At 49.8% G+C, this 17,500-nt stretch overlaps 1 protein-coding gene across 1 annotated transcript in view; it reads left to right on the top strand.

The window, feature by feature from the left end:
* Positions 1-17,500, top strand: part of USP8 (ubiquitin specific peptidase 8) — a 163,131-nt gene that overhangs the window by 119,460 nt on the left and 26,171 nt on the right. Inside the window, 2 exon segments of the mRNA XM_075345832.1 lie at positions 1,323-1,400; positions 2,301-2,375. Of these exon segments, the coding sequence (XP_075201947.1) occupies positions 1,323-1,400; positions 2,301-2,375 (153 nt within the window).

Here is a 17,500-nt window from a genome sequence, read left to right as displayed (position 1 = left end):
AGCTCCTCTCTCTGATGAATACAAGTGTTATACCCACAGCCCATTGATTTCTATGGTGTCATGTTACGCTTTATTCTCCAATATTAGCAGCGTCTGTGATTTTGACCCATATTGTCAGCAGAGCAAGTACTTGTGATTACCTTATCTTTGGGGGACCATCTAAATCCTTAAAATGCATTGTCGTCCTTTCTGTAACATGGAAAACACACAAAGTTCAAATAGAAAATTCAATATGTAAATGGCCTTTTCAGAGAGGAAAGCTATGTGCACACGCTGCAGATTGGGGTCAGAAATTGTCTGGGTCGATATTGACTCTTAGGATTGCTGCTTCCAATAGGTGGCACTAGAATTCAAGTCCTCTTCCTCTCTAAAGACACAATTTTCATATTAAATTTCCCACAGAAGCATGCAACGTGCTTAAGTCTCCTCATACTGGCAGGTCACGCTCCATAAGGGTAAGGACACACGGCGAGTAAAACAAAGTGAGTGGAATGCGATAAAAATTAAAAAAAACTCACATTCCACTCCAACTAATGTTACTCTATGGGGCTGCTCCTATATGTGATTTTTTTTTTCTTTTTCCCCCAGCTCTAATCAGACCGAGAAAACAATTGCAGCATGCTGTGGGTGGAATCCTTTGTGTTTTCACTTGCACCCATACAAGTCTATGGGTGCGAGAAACATCACATTGCACTTGCATTACATCGGAGTGCAGTGTGATATACACATCAGCTAATAATGTTCTCTGATTGCAGGATCACATCACAGTATAATGACGCTCGGCTTTCACTCGCAGCATAGTGGAAGCCGTGGGTCATTAGCAGAACGCATCCGATGCACTCACATCGGATGCTAAATGCCCGTGTGTCCTTGGCTTTAGGACAAAAATTCTCCCTTAGATCCAAATAGAAACTTCAGAATTGAGATGCTAACTCAGATTTTGACATTTTGAGCTATTATTTTCTTCACTTTAAATACTTTATTGTTATGTAAATACTATTGTACAGTTATTATATAATTTAATCTTGAATAAGATGACTTTCATATATATTAAGATATTTTTTTTTTTGTTTTGTTACTCATTTCTACTTGTCCATGGAAAGATAAAAAAAAAAAAATAATTTTGCATTTTGGTAATGTGCAGAAAAACACACAATGTAATGATTTTCTGAAAAAAATATTGCTAGGAATTTCTTTGGTTCATATAATACATGGCTTTTCTGGTCTTGTGAATTTGTACTGTGGAGGAGGACCACAGTATAGAAGCTATTCTATGTATTATGTTACATTTTGTGAATGGCCTCTGCACTTTTATTTTGCAGCAAGAAGTAGGAAAAGGACCTGAGGAGGATAAAGCAGAGATAGTTGCAAAAGAGGTTGCTGAAGAAGATAGACCAAAAGTATGTATCTTGATTTAAAAAAAAACCAAAAAAAACAACAATTTTAATATTAAATTGTCTTATGCAGTTTTTGTATAGTAGATCAATTGCATTTAAAGGGAACCTGTCACCAGAATTTAAAAGGTAATATTTTATAAAGTGTTTATTTAGGTCTGAAAGGGGGGCCAGTAGCATGATGAACCTTTCTAGAATGCAGCCCAGGAGCTGCACAAGGGGATTCTTTTAGTTTAATAGCGAAAATTCTGGTGACAGGTTCCCCTTAAAGGGTTATTCTCATATTCTGAAATTGGTATAGTTAGATAACATTAAACTAAACAAGTTTTCAGTGGACTTTCTTTTTCGTTTTGCTGTCTTTCTCCAACTATGAAAGGTTTTTTTCTTACATTGTTTACAGCTTGTTGCCAAGTAGACTGACACCCTGAGCCTGGCCATTATGTCCAGTAGCTATATTCCAGGCTGAGGCGTTTTAACTCCTGAAATACAAGTTGGTGTTTCCAGCCTATAGTTTTCTAGACAGCAGCTCACCTCTCCCTCCTTGTCAGCTCCTGATTCAGAGCTGCTGTTATCAGTCTTGCAAAATTACAAACCCCCGGCCCATGTGTCACTGATTCCAGAGCAGTTTTACTAATCACTGCTAACATTCTTGTGAGTACTGTGCGTGTTCCAAGGTACTAATATCTCTGTGTAAATATGGTGATCACAGGGTAGACTTCAGAACAAGCACTGACCGATCTTAGTGTATCACAGTAGCATAAGAATACCGAACATCAGCTGTCACTCAATGGGGAGCCTCCACCCCCCAGCTCTGTTATACTGAATACTTTAGTTGAGAATAACCTTTTAAAGTTATGATTTTTGCTATGACTGGTATCCTTTTTTACCTTTTGTCTTCTGTTTTAGAGAGAGCCTTTGATGAGAGCTCGAAGTGAAGAGATGGGGAGAACAGTTCCAGGAATGCCTGAAGGCTGGGTTAAGGTAATTGGCATATAAATATCTGCCTGTCACACATTAACACATAAAGATGGGTTTAGCTGGAAACACTCATGAGATGGCTGTGAGGTGACGTATCTGTCCCAATTCCCCGATACACAATACATGCACTGTAAACTATAGAAGAAAGAACTCCGTAAAGCAAAAATAAAAACTCAATTTCTTATTTCATTATTAAAAACATTACAGAAAAATAGAAGAGTACAGAAAAAAGCCCTATGTGGTAATAGAGATCACAATAAATAATTAGATATCATCTTTACACTTCATTCAATAATGTCTGAGAATAGATGTATATAAGGAACTTCATTTTATTAAACCTAAAAACATGTGGTACAGAATAAATCACACATAGCATTACACAAGTACTTTCCAGGAATATCTGTCAATAGCATGGACAAACAGTAAAGGGTGCTTTACACACTGCGACATCGCTAGCGATCTCGTTAGCGATGTAACACGCCAGATCGCACATGCGATTTGTCAAGATCGCACATGTGACCAGCGTTTAAAAAAAATGGCCTATATGCGATCTCTGCAAATCTTATCTGCGATCTGGCGTGTCACATCGCTAACTAGATCGCTAAAGATGTCGCAGCGTGTAAAGCAGCCTTAACATTTATTCAATGTAATCTGTAGTCTCCAAACCTTAGAAAAACAAAAGTTAGTAACAATAACTATTCTATACAGTCTAACTATGCCACTGGAATGCGCTTCATTATCCAATACCGAGTATGAATCTATTATTGTAACAGTAATCAACCTGAGGCTTCTTTGAGTGTGCCGGGGGAGGAGTTCCACAGATCCCAAATTTTTCAGAATTTTTCCGTACGTCCTCTATTAAATTATACCACCCGCTCATATGGAATTATCGAGTTAACCAGTTTAAGGGAACCTGTGATCAGATTTTTCCCTATGAAACTAAAAGAATCGCCTTCTGCAGCTCCTGGGCTGCATTCTAGGAAGGTGCACCTTGGCCCGGACTCCCCTTTTAGACCCCAAAAATAACTTTATAAAACTTGGCCCTTAGGTATGATAATTACCTTTGTGGCCACAGGGGCTGGCTCATTTTCTGCTCAGTTTCCCCCTCCTGCCGCTGATCACCGGCTTCCTTCCTTGATTGACAGGATGACGCCCTCTGTCATCTTCCTCGTCACATTTTCAAATCGCGCGCCTTAGGTCTGCTTGCGCAGGTGCAGTTCACTCTGCCATATCTTGGGCAGAGCGCCGGTGAGCTAAATGCGCAGGCGCGAGGTTATGGGCGGGTACTAGGATGACGGGGGTGAGGTGTTTAATGGGCATGACCTCACCAGCGTCATTCAGTGTATCATTTGCTGGCTCCACATCTTCTCCTCTCCCTCTCACAGTTGGGGTTCCTCAAGGTTCAGTCCTTGGCCCTCTTCTTTTCTCCCTCTACACTGCCCCAATTGGAATGACCATCAGCAGATTTGGCTTCCAGTACCATCTTTATGCTGATGACACACAGCTATACACCTCATTCCCTGAACTCACCCCCGCTGTACTACAGAACACTAGTGACTTCCTGACTGCAGTTTGCAACGTCATGTCTGCTCTCTATGTGAAACTTAACCTTTCCAAAACTGAACTTCTTCTTTTCCTTCCGTCTTCCAACCTTCCTAAACCTGACATCTCCCTCTCTGTGTGTGGCACAACGATAAGTCCTAGGCAGCAAGCCCGCTGTCTGGGTGTTATATTTGACACTGATCTCTCCTTCACCTCCCACATACAATCTCTTGCCCGCTCCTGCCGCTTGCACCTCAAGAACATCTCTAGAATCCGCCCCTTTCTCACAATGGAAACGACAAAAACCCTCACTGTGGCCCTGATCCTGTCTCGCCTTGACTACTGTAACTCTCTATTAATTGGTGTCCCCCTAGCTAGACTCTCTCCTCTACAGTCCATCCTTAATGCAGCAGCCAGGGTCAACTATTTGGCTAACCGCTACTCGGATGCCTCTGCTCTGCGCCAGTCATTGGCTGCCCATATATCACAGGCTCCAATTCAAACTGCTTGTTCTCACCCACAAAGCTCTCCACAGTGCGGCACCCCCCTACATCTCCACCCTCCTCTCTGTCTATTACCCTACCCATTCCCTACACTCTGCAAATGACTTTCGACTAACATCCACACTAATTCGAACCTCCCACTCCCGGATCCAAGACTTCTCCTGATCTGCACCAATCCTCTGGAACGCTCTACCCCAAGAAGCTAGCACAACTTACTCAGCTTCAGACGCTGCCTAAAAACACATCTTTTTAGGGCGGCCTATCACACTCCCTAGCCGAACTAAATTCACATAGTCCCTCCATAACTTCTCAGAACATAACGCCATGTCAAACTCCACTGCACCCAAATGCATCTCATATCTATCCCCCATTTCCTTGTGATGGCTGGATTGTCATTGTAAATAAGAACTTGTACCTCCCCCCCTTATCTCATTGTAGAATGTAAGCTCTCACGAGCAGGGTTGTCTTTTTTTTCCCCCTCTAAATATTGTATTTCTTTGTCGCTCCATTGGGAGACCCAGACAATTGGGTGTATAGCTTCTGCCTCCGGAGGCCACACAAAGTATTACACTTTAAAAAGTGTAACCCCTCCCCTCTGCCTATACACCCTCCCGTGCATCACAGGCTCCTCAGTTTTATGCTTTGTGTGGACGGAGGCACACATCCACTCATGAATCTCAGATTAGTTATATCGGTTGGAAGAAAAGTGGGCCCCCACGGGGCCCCCGGCATGTTCCCTTCTCACCCCACTATGTCGGCGGTGCTGTTAAGGTTGAGGTACCCATTGCGGGTACAAAGGCCAGAGCCTCATGCCGTCTCCTTCACCATCCCTTAGCGGCTCTGGGAGAAGTGGGATCCTGAGCGGTCATCCATCCACTGGGACCGTGCTCCCTCCGCAGCCCCTGAGGGAATCTGTCGGACAGGAGTTTATTTATCCTCAGGGACCGGGCCCTGCATCACTAAGGTACTCTGTATCCCCATGGGGGATATGCATGGAGCGCCTTTATCCCGGACGCTGCAGCAGCTGCTTATTTGTGACGGCCGGCGGACTTCCGCGCCGACCGCGCCTGTTTGTTGGCCGCGGTCTTAAATTTAGTCCCCGGCTTCAATTGCGGCCTAGTAGCAAAACTCCCGCCCCCGGGCCTGTCTATCAGGGGTAAGGGCGGGACGGCCGGCCTGACGTCGGCTGTGAGGGCCGGAGCATCCTGTATGTTTTCTCCCCCCTCACTGATCACTGTGGGGACTCCAGATTCCCGCACTTTTTCTAACGCCGCCCACGGCTCCACTCCTCCCCTCCTCCCCTGAGAGCTCCGGCAGCCATTTCTTTGGCATTCTGCCTGTGAAGGATTTCCTGGAAAGAGCTCTGCAACGCTGGGAGACCTAAGGCAGGGAATCTGGAGGACACACACTCCGCTTTTTAGCGGTCGGTAAGCCACACCGGTCACCCGGTGCTGGTCCCCTTAGGGTGCCGGATTAGATACTATATATATATATTTATATATATTTCTGTTCGGTCGGGCTGTATACCCTTCCCATATACCCTTAGTGATCACTCTCCTAGGAGACAACAGCATGTCGTCCACAAGGAGCAAGGGTGCCAAGGCACAGGGTTATTTTGCGGCCTGTACCTCTTGTGCGGCTAAGTTACCTGCGGGTTCCAACTACCCTCACTGTGAGCAATGCTCGGCCCCTGTTTTGCTTCCTCAACCTGAGCCTCGGTCACTAGTGGGCCCCTCGGCTCAGGTAGAACCCCTTGCTCCCTCTGTCCAAGCGGCAGGGACAGAGTTTGCAGTTTTTTGCTGAAAAACTCTGAGTCACTCTCACAATCCATGGCTCAGTCTATGGACAAATGGTCTGCCAAGCTGCTTGAAGCTTTACAGTCCAGACCGGTCCTTGCACAAGCCCCGGGCCCTGTTGGATCTTCACCTCCAGGCCCCTCTCTGTCCGCGCCGCAGCACGTTCCTAGGGGGGGCCCTAGGTCTCACGTGGAGGACTCCGGCCCGGACCACAGTCCCAGACCGGCTAAGCGGGCCCGCTGGGAATTTTCCCCGACTTCTTCACGCTGCTCGGGTTCCCAGCGTGAGGACTCTCTGGAGGACGAGGCGGACGTCACAGCTCAGGGCTCTGACACTGACGTTGCTCTCAATCTTGATACACCTGAAGGGGACGCCATAGTAAATGACCTTATCTCGTCCATCAACCAGGTGTTAGATATCTCTCCCCCGCCGCCACCGGTAGAGGAGTCGACTTCTCAGCAGGAGAAGCACTCTAACTTCAGAGATGCTGTCCAGAAGCCCAGAGCGGTTCCGGACAAGCGCTTTACTAAGCGCCCTACTGACACACGTTACCCCTTCCCCTCTGACGTGGTTAAGGGTTGGGCTCAATGTCCCAAGGTGGATCCCCCAGTCTCTAGATTGGCGGCTAGATCTGTGGTATCGGTTGCAGATGGATCATCGCTAAAGGATGCCACTGACAGGCAGATAGAGCTCCTGGTAAAGTCCATCTATGAAGCCACGGGCGCGTCTTTTGCCCCGGCCTGTGCAGCCGTGTGGGCACTACAAGCTATCTCAGCTTGTCTGACTGAGATTAATGCGGTCACACGTAATTCTGCTCCGCAGGTTGCGTCTTTGACTTCTCAGGCGTCAGCTTTTTCTTCCTACGCCATGAACGCAGTTTTAGACTCTGCTAGCCGTACAGCGGTGGCATCCGCTAACTCTGTGGCAGTCCGCAGGGCCATGCGCGAATGGAAGGCAGACTCGGCTTCCAAGAGGTTCTTTAGCGAGCCGATGCACTTTTTCAGGCGGTGAACGCTCTGAAGACAGAAGGAGTTGTGATCCCTGTTCCCCTCCAGGAACATGGTCGCGGCTTTTACTCCAACTTGTTTGTGGTGCCAGAGAAGGACGGCTCGTTCCGTCCCGTTCTGGACCTCAAACTGCTCAACAGACATGTGAGCACCAGACGGTTTCGGATGGAGTCTCTCCGCTCTGTCATCGCTTCGATGTCACAAGCAGACTTCCTAGCATCGATCAACATCAAGGAGGCTTATCTCCATGTGCCGATCGCACCCGAACATCAACGCTTTTTGCGTTTCGCCATCAGGGACGAACACCTTCAGTTCGTGGCATTGCCTTTCGGCCTGGCGACAGCCCCACGGGTGTTCACCAAGGTCATGGCATCTGTTGTGGCGGTCCTACACTCTCAGGGCCACTCGGTGATTCCCTACTTAGACGATTTTCTGGTCAGGGCACCCTCTCAGATGGCGTGTCAAAACAGCCTTTCCGTCGCTCTGGCGACTCTCCAGCAGTTCGGGTGGATCATCAACTTCCCAAAATCCAAGTTGACACCGACCCAATCACTGACGTACCTTGGGATGGAGTTTCATACTCAGTCAGCAGTAGTCATGCTACCGCTGGACAAGCAGCTTTCGCTGCAGGCAGGGGTGCAATCTCTTCTTCGGGGTCAGTCACACCCCTTGAGGCGCCTCATGCACTTCCTGGGGAAGATGGTGGCAGCGATGGAGGCAGTGCCCTTCGCGCAATTCCATCTGCGGCCACTCCAGTGGGACATTCTCCGCAAATGGGACAGGTGGTCGACTTCACTCGACAGGAACGTCTCTTTCCCTTGCAACCAAGACGTCACTTCAGTGGTGGCTCCTTCCCAACTCTCTATCGCAGGGAAAATCCTTCCTACCCCCCACCTGGGCTGTGGTCACGACGGACGCGAGCCTGTCAGGGTGGGGGGCGGTTTTTCTCCATCACAGGGCTCAGGGAACCTGGACTCCGATAGTCATCACTTCAGATCAATATTCTGGAGATAAGGGCAGTGTATCTAGCCCTATTGGCCTTTCATCGGTGGCTGGAGGGCAGGCAGATCCGGATCCAGTCGGACAACGCCACTGCCGTCGCATACATCAACCACCAAGGCGGCACTCGCAGTCGTCAAGCCTTCCAGGAAGTCCGACGAATTCGGCAGTGGGTGGAAGCCACAGCTTCCACCATCTCCGCAGTTCACATCCCGGGCGTAGAAAACTGGGAAGCAGATTTTCTCAGCCGACAGGGCATGGACGCGGGGGAATGGTCTCTTCACCCAGACGTGTTTCGAGAGATCTGTCGCCGCTGGGGAACGCCGGACGTCTATCTCATGGCGTCACGGCACAACAACAAAGTCCCGGCATTCATGGCCCGGTCTCAAGATCACAGAGCTCTGGCGGCGGACGCATTAGTTCAGGATTGGTCGCAGTTTCGACTGCCTTATGTATTTCCTCCTCTGGCGATGCTGCCCAGAGTGCTGCGCAAGATCAGGTCCGACTGTCGTCGCGCCATTCCCGTCGCCCCAGATTGGCCAAGGCGGTCGTGGTACCCGGATCTGTGGCATCTCACGGTGGGTCAACCGTGGGCGCTCCCAGACCGCCCAGACTTGCGGTCTCAAGGGCCGTTTTTCCATCTGAATTCTGTGGCCCTCAACCTGACTGTGTGGCCATTGAGTCCTGGCTCCTAGCGTCCTCAGGGTTATCTCAAGATGTCATTGCCACTATGAGACAGGCCAGGAAACCAACGTCCGCCAAGATCTATCACAGGTCTTGGAGGATCTTCTTATCCTGGTGCTCTGATAAGGGTTTTTCTCCCTGGCCCTTTGCCTTACCCACTTTTCTTTCATTCCTTCAATCCGGAATGGACAAGGGTTTGTCTCTCGGCTCTCTTAAGGGACAAGTATCGGCGCTATCCGTATTTTTTCAAGAGCGTCTAGCCAGGCTTCCGCAGGTCCGCACGTTCCTGCAGGGAGTTTGCCACATAGTCCCACCTTACAAGCGTCCGCTGGAACCCTGGGATCTTAACAGGGTGCTAACGGCTCTTCAGAAACCACATTTCGAGCCGCTGCGGGACGTCTCTTTATCACGTCTTTCGCAGAAGGTGGCATTTTTAGTGGCAGTTACATCGCTCCGTAGAGTGTCGGAGCTGGCAGCGCTGTCATTCAAAGCCCCCTTCCTGGTTTTTCACCAGGATAAGGTGGTTCTGCGTCCGGTCCCGGAATTTCTCCCTAAGGTGGTATCCCCTTTTCATCTCAATCAGGATATCTCCTTACCTTCATTTTGCCCTCATCCAGTTCACCAATGTGAAAAGGATTTGCACTCGTTAGATCTGGTGAGAGCTCTACGTGTCTCGCACGGCGCCCCTGCGCCGTTCAGATGCGCTCTTTGTCCTTGTCGCTGGCCAGCGTAAGGGTTCGCAGGCTTCCAAGTCAACCTTAGCTCGGTGCATCAAGGAACCGATTTTTGAAGCCTACCGTTCTTCTGGGCTTCCGCTTCCTTTGGGGCTGAAAGCCCATTCTACCAGAGCCGTGGGTGCGTCCTGGGCATTGCGGCACCGGGCTACGGCTCAGCAGGTGTGTCAGGCAGCTACCTGGTCTAGTCTGCACACTTTCACGAAACACTATCAGGTGTATACCTATGCTTCGGCAGACGCCAGTCTAGGTAGGCGAGTCCTTCAGGCGGCGGTTGCCCACCTGTAAGAGGGGGTCGTTTTCGGCTCTTTTTATCGAGGTATTCTTTTACCCACCCAGGGACTACTTTTGGACGTCCCAATTGTCTGGGTCTCCCAATGGAGCGACAAAGAAGAAGGGAATTTTGTTTACTTACCGTAAATCCCTTTTCTTCTAGCTCCTATTGGGAGACCCAGCACCCGCCCCTGTTCCCTTCGGGCTGTTTGTTCTTTTGTGTACACATGTTGTTCTTGTTCAATTGTTCTTTTGGTTCATGGTTTTCAGTTCTCCGAACATCCTTCGGATTGAATTTACCTTAGACCAATTTATAAGTTTCCTCCTTCCTGCTTTTGCACCAAAACTGAGGAGCCCGTGATGCACGGGAGGGTGTATAGGCAGAGGGGAGGGGTTACACTTTTTAAAGTGTAATACTTTGTGTGGCCTCCGGAGGCAGAAGCTATACACCCAATTGTCTGGGTCTCCCAATAGGAGCTAGAAGAAAAGGAATTTACGGTAAGTAAACAAAATTCCCTTCTTTCTATAACTGTTACTTGTTTGTATATGATCCTCCTGAATTGTAAAGTGCTGCGGAATATGTTGGCGCTATGGAAATAAAGATTATTATTATTATTATTATTATTATTATTGTTCTTCTTGTTATATTAACCAAGAGTAGGCAGTAGATGGCAGTAAAGTGAGCTATTTGAAAAACACTGCTATATACGATATATAGGTTGCATTACCCAAAATTGGACAATAGATGGCAGTAAAGTCAACTATTTGAAAAACAGCTGCATATACTATAGCAGTGCTGGATAGGTACTGGGCATTCATCGCTATTGTTTAATAAGGAAAATACCTTTTGACCTTATATACAGTACAGACCAAAAGTTTGGACGCACTTTCTCATTCAAAGAGTTTTCTTTATTTTCATGACTCTGAAAATTGTAGATTCACATTGAAGGCATCAAAACTATGAGTTAACACATGTGGAATGAAATATTTAACAAAAAAGTGTGAAACTACTGAAAATATGTCTTATATTCTAGATTCTTCAAAGTAGCCACCTTTCTTTGTCGCTCCATTGGGAGACCCAGACAATTGGGTGTATAGCTTCTGCCTCCGGAGGCCATACAAAGTATTACACTTAAAAGTGTAAAGCCCCTCCCCTTCTGCCTATACACCCCCCGTGCATCACGGGCTCCTCAGTTTTTATGCTTTGTGCGAAGGAGGCTGACATCCACGCATAGCTCCACATCTTAGTCAGCAGCAGCTGCTGACTATGTCGGATGGAAGAAAAGAGGGCCCATAACAGGGCCCCCAGCATGCTCCCTTCTCACCCCACTCTGGTCGGCGGTGCTGTTAAGGTTGAGGTACCCATTGCGGGTACATAGGCAGGAGCCACATGCTGTTTTCCTTCCCCATCCCTTAAGGGCTCTGGGTGAAGTGGGATCCTAATCGGTCTCCAGGCACTGGGACCGTGCTCCCTCCGCAGCCCCTGGGGAATCTGCTGGACAGGAGCCGGGTATCGTCAGGGACAAGGCCCTGCTACTGTGAGGTACTCTGTGTCCCCGTGGGGACCGCGCATGGCGCGCTTGTGCCATATACACTGCAGCACTGCTGGGTGTGTTAGTGCGCCGGGGACTACCGCGCCGGCCGCGCTTATTTGCCGGCCGCGCTTATAACTTTAGTCCCCGGCTTTTGCGGCCTAGTATCGCATATTCCCGCCCCCAGGCCTGCCAGTCAGGGGAAGGGCGGGACGCTGCACAGAACGTCAGCGCTGAGGGCTGGAGCATACTTTGTATCCTCCTCCCCCCTCACTCAGCACAGTGGGGATCCAGATTCCCGCACTTTCTAGGGCACGCCCACGGCCCCCTCCTCCCCACAGAACGCCGGCAGCCATTCCTGTCAGCACTTCTGACGCTGGAGAGGAGAGACAACACGGCTCTGGGAGGCCCAGGCAGGGATCTGGTGATCACACAACCGCTTTGAGCGGTCGGTAAGCAGCACCTGAGGTGCTGGCCCCACTGAGTGCCGAAGTGTACATATATATATATATATATATGTTTATATGCTATACATTTACACTGTACGGTCGCACTGTTGATTTTTGGCTATATACCCTCCTGGATTGTACTTAGAGGAGACAACAGCATGTCGTCCGCAAAAAGCAAGGGTGCCAAAGCACAGGCTTACTTTGCAACCTGTACCTCATGTGCGGCTATACTACCGGCAGGTTCCACTGACCCTCATTGTGTGCAATGCTCGGCCCCTGTGGCACTTACTCAGCCGGAGCCTCTGCTACTGGTGGCCCAGGTGGAACCACCTGCTACCACTGTCCAGGTGACAGGGACGGAGTTTGCAGTATTTGCTGACAAACTGTCTGAGAGTATGGATAAATGGTCTGCTAAGATACTAGAAGCCTTACAGTCCAGACCGGTGACTCGGGCCCCGGGCACTGTTCAATCATTGACCCCAGGCCCCCCTCAATTGGAGCAGCAAAGGGCTCCTGGGGTGACCCATAGGTCCCAGGGTGAGGTCTCTGACACGGACCGCAGTCCCAGGCCGCCTAAGCGGGCTCGCTGGGAAATTCCCTCTACTTCATCACACTGTTCAGGGTCTCAGCAGGAGGACTCTCTGGAAGATGAAGCGGAGGTAGCAGATCAGGATTCTGATCCTGAGGCCGCTCTCAACCTAGATACACCTGAAGGAGACGCCATAGTGAATGACCTTATAGCGACCATCAATCAGGTGTTGGATATTTCTCCCCCAGCTCCTACAATTGAGGAGTCAGCTTCTCAGCAGGAGAAATTCCGTTTCAGGTCTCCCAAGCGTACATTGAGTATGTTTCTGGACAACTCTGACTTCAGAGAGGCAGTCCAGAAACACCGAGCTTGTCCAGATAAGCGTTTTTCCAAGCGCCTTAAGGATACACGTTATCCCTTCCCCCCTGACGTTGTCAAAGGCTGGGCTCAGTGTCCTAAGGTGGATCCTCCAGTCTCCAGACTGGCGGCCAGATCCATAGTTGCAGTGGAAGATGGGGCTTCACTCAAAGATGCCACTGACAGACAGATGGAGCTATGGTTGAAATCCATATATGAAGCTATCGGCGCGTCTTTTGCTCCAGCATTCGCAGCCGTATGGGCACTCCAAGCTATCTCAGCTTGTCATGCGCAGATTAATACAGTCACACGTACATCTGCTCCGCAAGTCGTGTCCTTAACCTCTCAGGCGTTGGCGTTTGCGTCCTACGCAATTAATGCTGTCCTGGACTCTGCGAGCCGTACGGCGGTAGCATCCGCCAATTCGGTGGTAGTCCGCAGGGCCATGTGGCTACGTGAATGGAAGGCAGACTCTGCTTCCAAAAAGTTGTTAATCGGTTTGCCATTTTCTGGCGACCGCCTGTTTGGTGAGCGATTGGATGAAATCATTAAACAATCCAAGGGAAAGGACTCATCCTTACCCCAGTCCAAACCAAACAGACCTCAACCACGGAAGGTACAATCGAGGTTTCGGTCCTTTCGGCCCGCGGGCAGGTCTCAATTCTCCTCGTCCAAAAGGCCTCAGAAGGATCAGAGGAACTCCGATTCATGGCGGTCTAAGTCACGTCCTAAAAAGACCGCCGGAGGAACCGCTCCCAAAGTGGCCTCCTCATGACTTTCGGCCTCCTCCCACCGCATCCTCGGTCGGTGGCAGGCTTTCCCGCTTTTGCGACGCCTGGCTGCCACAGGTAAAAGACCGATGGGTGAGAGACATTCTATCTCACGGTTACAGGATAGAGTTCAGTTCTCGTCCTCCGACTCGATTCTTCAGAACATCTCCGCCCCCCGAGAGAGCCGATGCTCTTCTTCAGGCGGTGTGTACTCTGAAGGCGGAAGGAGTGGTGATCCCTGTTCCTCTTCAGCAACAGGGTCACGGTTTTTACTCCAACTTGTTCGTGGTGCCAAAAAAGGACGGATCCTTCCGTCCTGTTCTGGACCTAAACCTGCTCAACAAACACGTAAAAACCAGGCGTTTCCGGATGGAATCGCTCCGCTCCGTCATCGCCTCAATGTCCCAAGGAGATTTCCTGGCATCAATCGACATCAAAGATGCTTATCTCCATGTACCGATTGCACCAGAGCATCAGCGCTTCCTGCGTTTCGCCATAGGGGACGAACACCTTCAGTTCGTGGCACTGCCTTTCGGCCTGGCGACAGCCCCACGGGTCTTCACCAAGGTCATGGCAACAGTGGTAGCAGTCCTACACTCTCAGGGACACTCGGTGATCCCTTACTTAGACGATCTGCTTGTCAAGGCACCCTCTCAAGTGGCATGCCAACACAGCCTGAACATTGCTCTGGAGACTCTCCAGAGTTTCGGGTGGATCATCAATTTTCCAAAGTCAAATCTGACACCGGCCCAATCACTGACATATCTTGGCATGGAGTTTCATACTCTCTCAGCGATAGTGAAGCTTCCGCTGGACAAAAAGCGTTCACTACAGACAGGGGTGCAATCTCTCCTTCAAGGCCAGTCACACCCCCTGAGGCGCCTCATGCACTTCCTAGGGAAGATGGTAGCAGCAATGGAGGCAGTTCCTTTTGCGCAGTTTCACCTGCGTCCACTTCAATGGGACATTCTCCGCAAATGGGACAGGAAGTCGACGTCCCTCGACAGGAACGTCTCCCTTTCGCGGGCAGCCAAGGCTTCCCTTCAGTGGTGGCTTCTCCCCACTTCTCTGTTGAAGGGGAAATCCTTCCTGCCCCCATCCTGGGCTGTGGTCACGACGGACGCGAGCCTGTCAGGGTGGGGAGCGGTCTTTCTCCACCACAGGGCTCAGGGTACTTGGACTCAGACAGAGTCCTCCCTTCAGATCAATGTTCTGGAGATAAGGGCAGTGTATCTTGCCCTAAAGGCGTTCCAGCCGTGGCTGGAAGGCAAGCAGATCCGAATTCAGTCGGACAACTCCACAGCGGTGGCATACATCAACCACCAAGGCGGAACACGCAGTCGGCAAGCCTTCCAGGAAGTCCGGCGGATTCTGCTGTGGGTGGAAGCCACAGCCTCCACCATATCCGCAGTTCACATCCCGGGCGTAGAAAACTGGGAAGCAGACTTTCTCAGTCGCCAGGGCATGGACGCAGGGGAATGGTCCCTTCACCCGGACGTGTTTCAGGATATCTGTTGCCGCTGGGGGATGCCGGACGTCGACCTAATGGCGTCCCGGCACAACAACAAGGTCCCGACATTCATGGCACGGTCTCAAGATCACAGAACTCTGGCGGCAGACGCCTTAGTTCAGGATTGGTCGCAGTTTCAACTCCCTTATGTGTTTCCTCCTCTGGCACTGTTGCCCAGAGTGTTACGCAAGATCAGGTCCGACTGCCGCCGCGCCATCCTCGTCGCTCCAGACTGGCCGAGGAGGTCGTGGTACCCGGATCTGTGGCATCTCACGGTGGGCCAACCGTGGGCACTACCAGACCGACCAGACTTGCTGTCTCAAGGGCCGTTTTTCCATCTGAATTCTGCGGCCCTCAACCTGACTGTGTGGCCATTGAGTCCTGGCTCCTAGCGTCTTCAGGGTTATCTCAAGAGGTCATTGCCACTATGAGACAGGCTAGGAAACCAACGTCCGCCAAGATCTACCACAGGACGTGGAGGATATTCCTATCTTGGTGCTCTGATCAGGGTTTTTCTCCCTGGCCATTTGCCTTGCCCACTTTTCTTTCCTTCCTTCAATCCGGATTGGAAAAAGGGTTGTCGCTCGGCTCCCTTAAGGGACAAGTCTCGGCGCTCTCTGTGTTTTTTCAGAAGCGCCTAGCCAGACTTCCACAGGTACGCACGTTCCTGCAGGGGGTTTGTCACATAGTCCCTCCTTACAAGCGGCCGTTAGAACCCTGGGATCTGAACAGGGTGCTGATGGCTCTTCAGAAACCACCTTTCGAGCCAATGAAGGATATTTCTCTCTCACGCCTTTCGCAGAAAGTGGTCTTCCTAGTAGCAGTCACATCACTTCGGAGAGTGTCTGAGCTAGCGGCGCTGTCATGCAAAGCCCCTTTCCTGGTGTTTCACCAGGATAAGGTGGTTCTGCGTCCGGTTCCGGAATTTCTCCCTAAGGTGGTATCACCCTTTCATCTCAATCAGGATATCTCCTTACCCTCTTTTTGTCCTCATCCAGTTCACCAATGTGAAAGGGATTTGCACTTGTTAGATCTGGTGAGAGCACTCAGACGCTACATTTCTCGTACGGCGCCCCTGCGCCGCTCGGATGCACTCTTTGTCCTTGTCGCTGGCCAGCGTAAAGGGTCACAAGCTTCCAAATCAACCCTGGCTCGGTGGATCAAGGAACCAATTCTCGAAGCTTACCGATCTTCTGGGCTTCCGGTTCCCTCAGGGCTGAAGGCCCATTCTACCAGGGCCGTGGGTGCGTCCTGGGCTTTGCGGCACCAGGCTACGGCTCAGCAGGTGTGTCAGGCGGCTACCTGGTCGAGCCTGCACACTTTCACGAAACACTATCAGGTGCATACCTATGCTTCGGCAGATGCCAGCCTAGGTAGGCGAGTCCTTCAGGCGGCGGTTGCCCACCTGTAGGAAGGGGCCGTTTTACGGCTCTATTACGAGGTATTATTTTACCCACCCAGGGACTGCTTTTGGACGTCCCAATTGTCTGGGTCTCCCAATGGAGCGACAAAGAAGAAGGGAATTTTGTTTACTTACCGTAAATTCCTTTTCTTCTAGCTCCAATTGGGAGACCCAGCACCCGCCCCTGTTCCCTTCGGGCTGTTGTTCTTTGTGTACACATGTTGTTCATGTTGAATGGTTTCAGTTCTCCGAAATTCCTTCGGATTGAATTTACTTTAACCCAATTTATAACTTTTCCTCCTTCTTGCTTTTGCACCAAAACTGAGGAGCCCGTGATGCACGGGGGGTGTATAGGCAGAAGGGGAGGGGCTTTACACTTTTAAGTGTAATACTTTGTGTGGCCTCCGGAGGCAGAAGCTATACACCCAATTGTCTGGGTCTCCCAATTGGAGCTAGAAGAAAAGGAATTTACGGTAAGTAAACAAAATTCCCTTCTTTGCTTTGATTACTGCTTTGCACACTCTTGGCACCGGAAATGGTTTTCACTTCACAGGTGGCCCTGTCAGGTTTAATAAGTGGGATTTCTTGCCTTATAAATGGGGTTGGGACCATCAGTTGTGTTGTGCAGACGTCTGGTGGATACACAGCTGATAATCCTACTGAATAGACTGTTAGCTGCTTTTTTCTTGCCATAATAAAAATTCTAAGTAAAAAAAAACGAGTGGCCATCATTACTTTAACTTTTGTCAGGCTGCATAATTTTGCCAAAATGTCTCGACCCCTTATCTCGGAAGGGGGTGGAGATATTTTATTGAAATTTAGCCAATATATTCTGGACCAAAACTGCTGAGATGTCACGAAATTTCAGCCCTCTACGGCTTTTCGAAAAAAAAAAAAAAAAATTATTGAAGTTTAAAAAGGGAATAGTTACAATTGTACCTATTCAGCCGGACGAACGTTAAGAAATGAAGGTCAGTCAGTCCGAAAAATTGGGAAATCTTTGAAAGTGTCCCCAGGTACAGTGGCAAAAACCATCAAACG

This window comes from Anomaloglossus baeobatrachus, chromosome 4 (genome assembly GCF_048569485.1).
Source record: "Anomaloglossus baeobatrachus isolate aAnoBae1 chromosome 4, aAnoBae1.hap1, whole genome shotgun sequence".
Lineage (NCBI taxonomy): Eukaryota > Metazoa > Chordata > Amphibia > Anura > Aromobatidae > Anomaloglossus > Anomaloglossus baeobatrachus.
The sequence above is the reverse complement of the archived record's forward strand: the minus strand, read 5'-3'. Positions and strand labels throughout refer to the sequence as shown.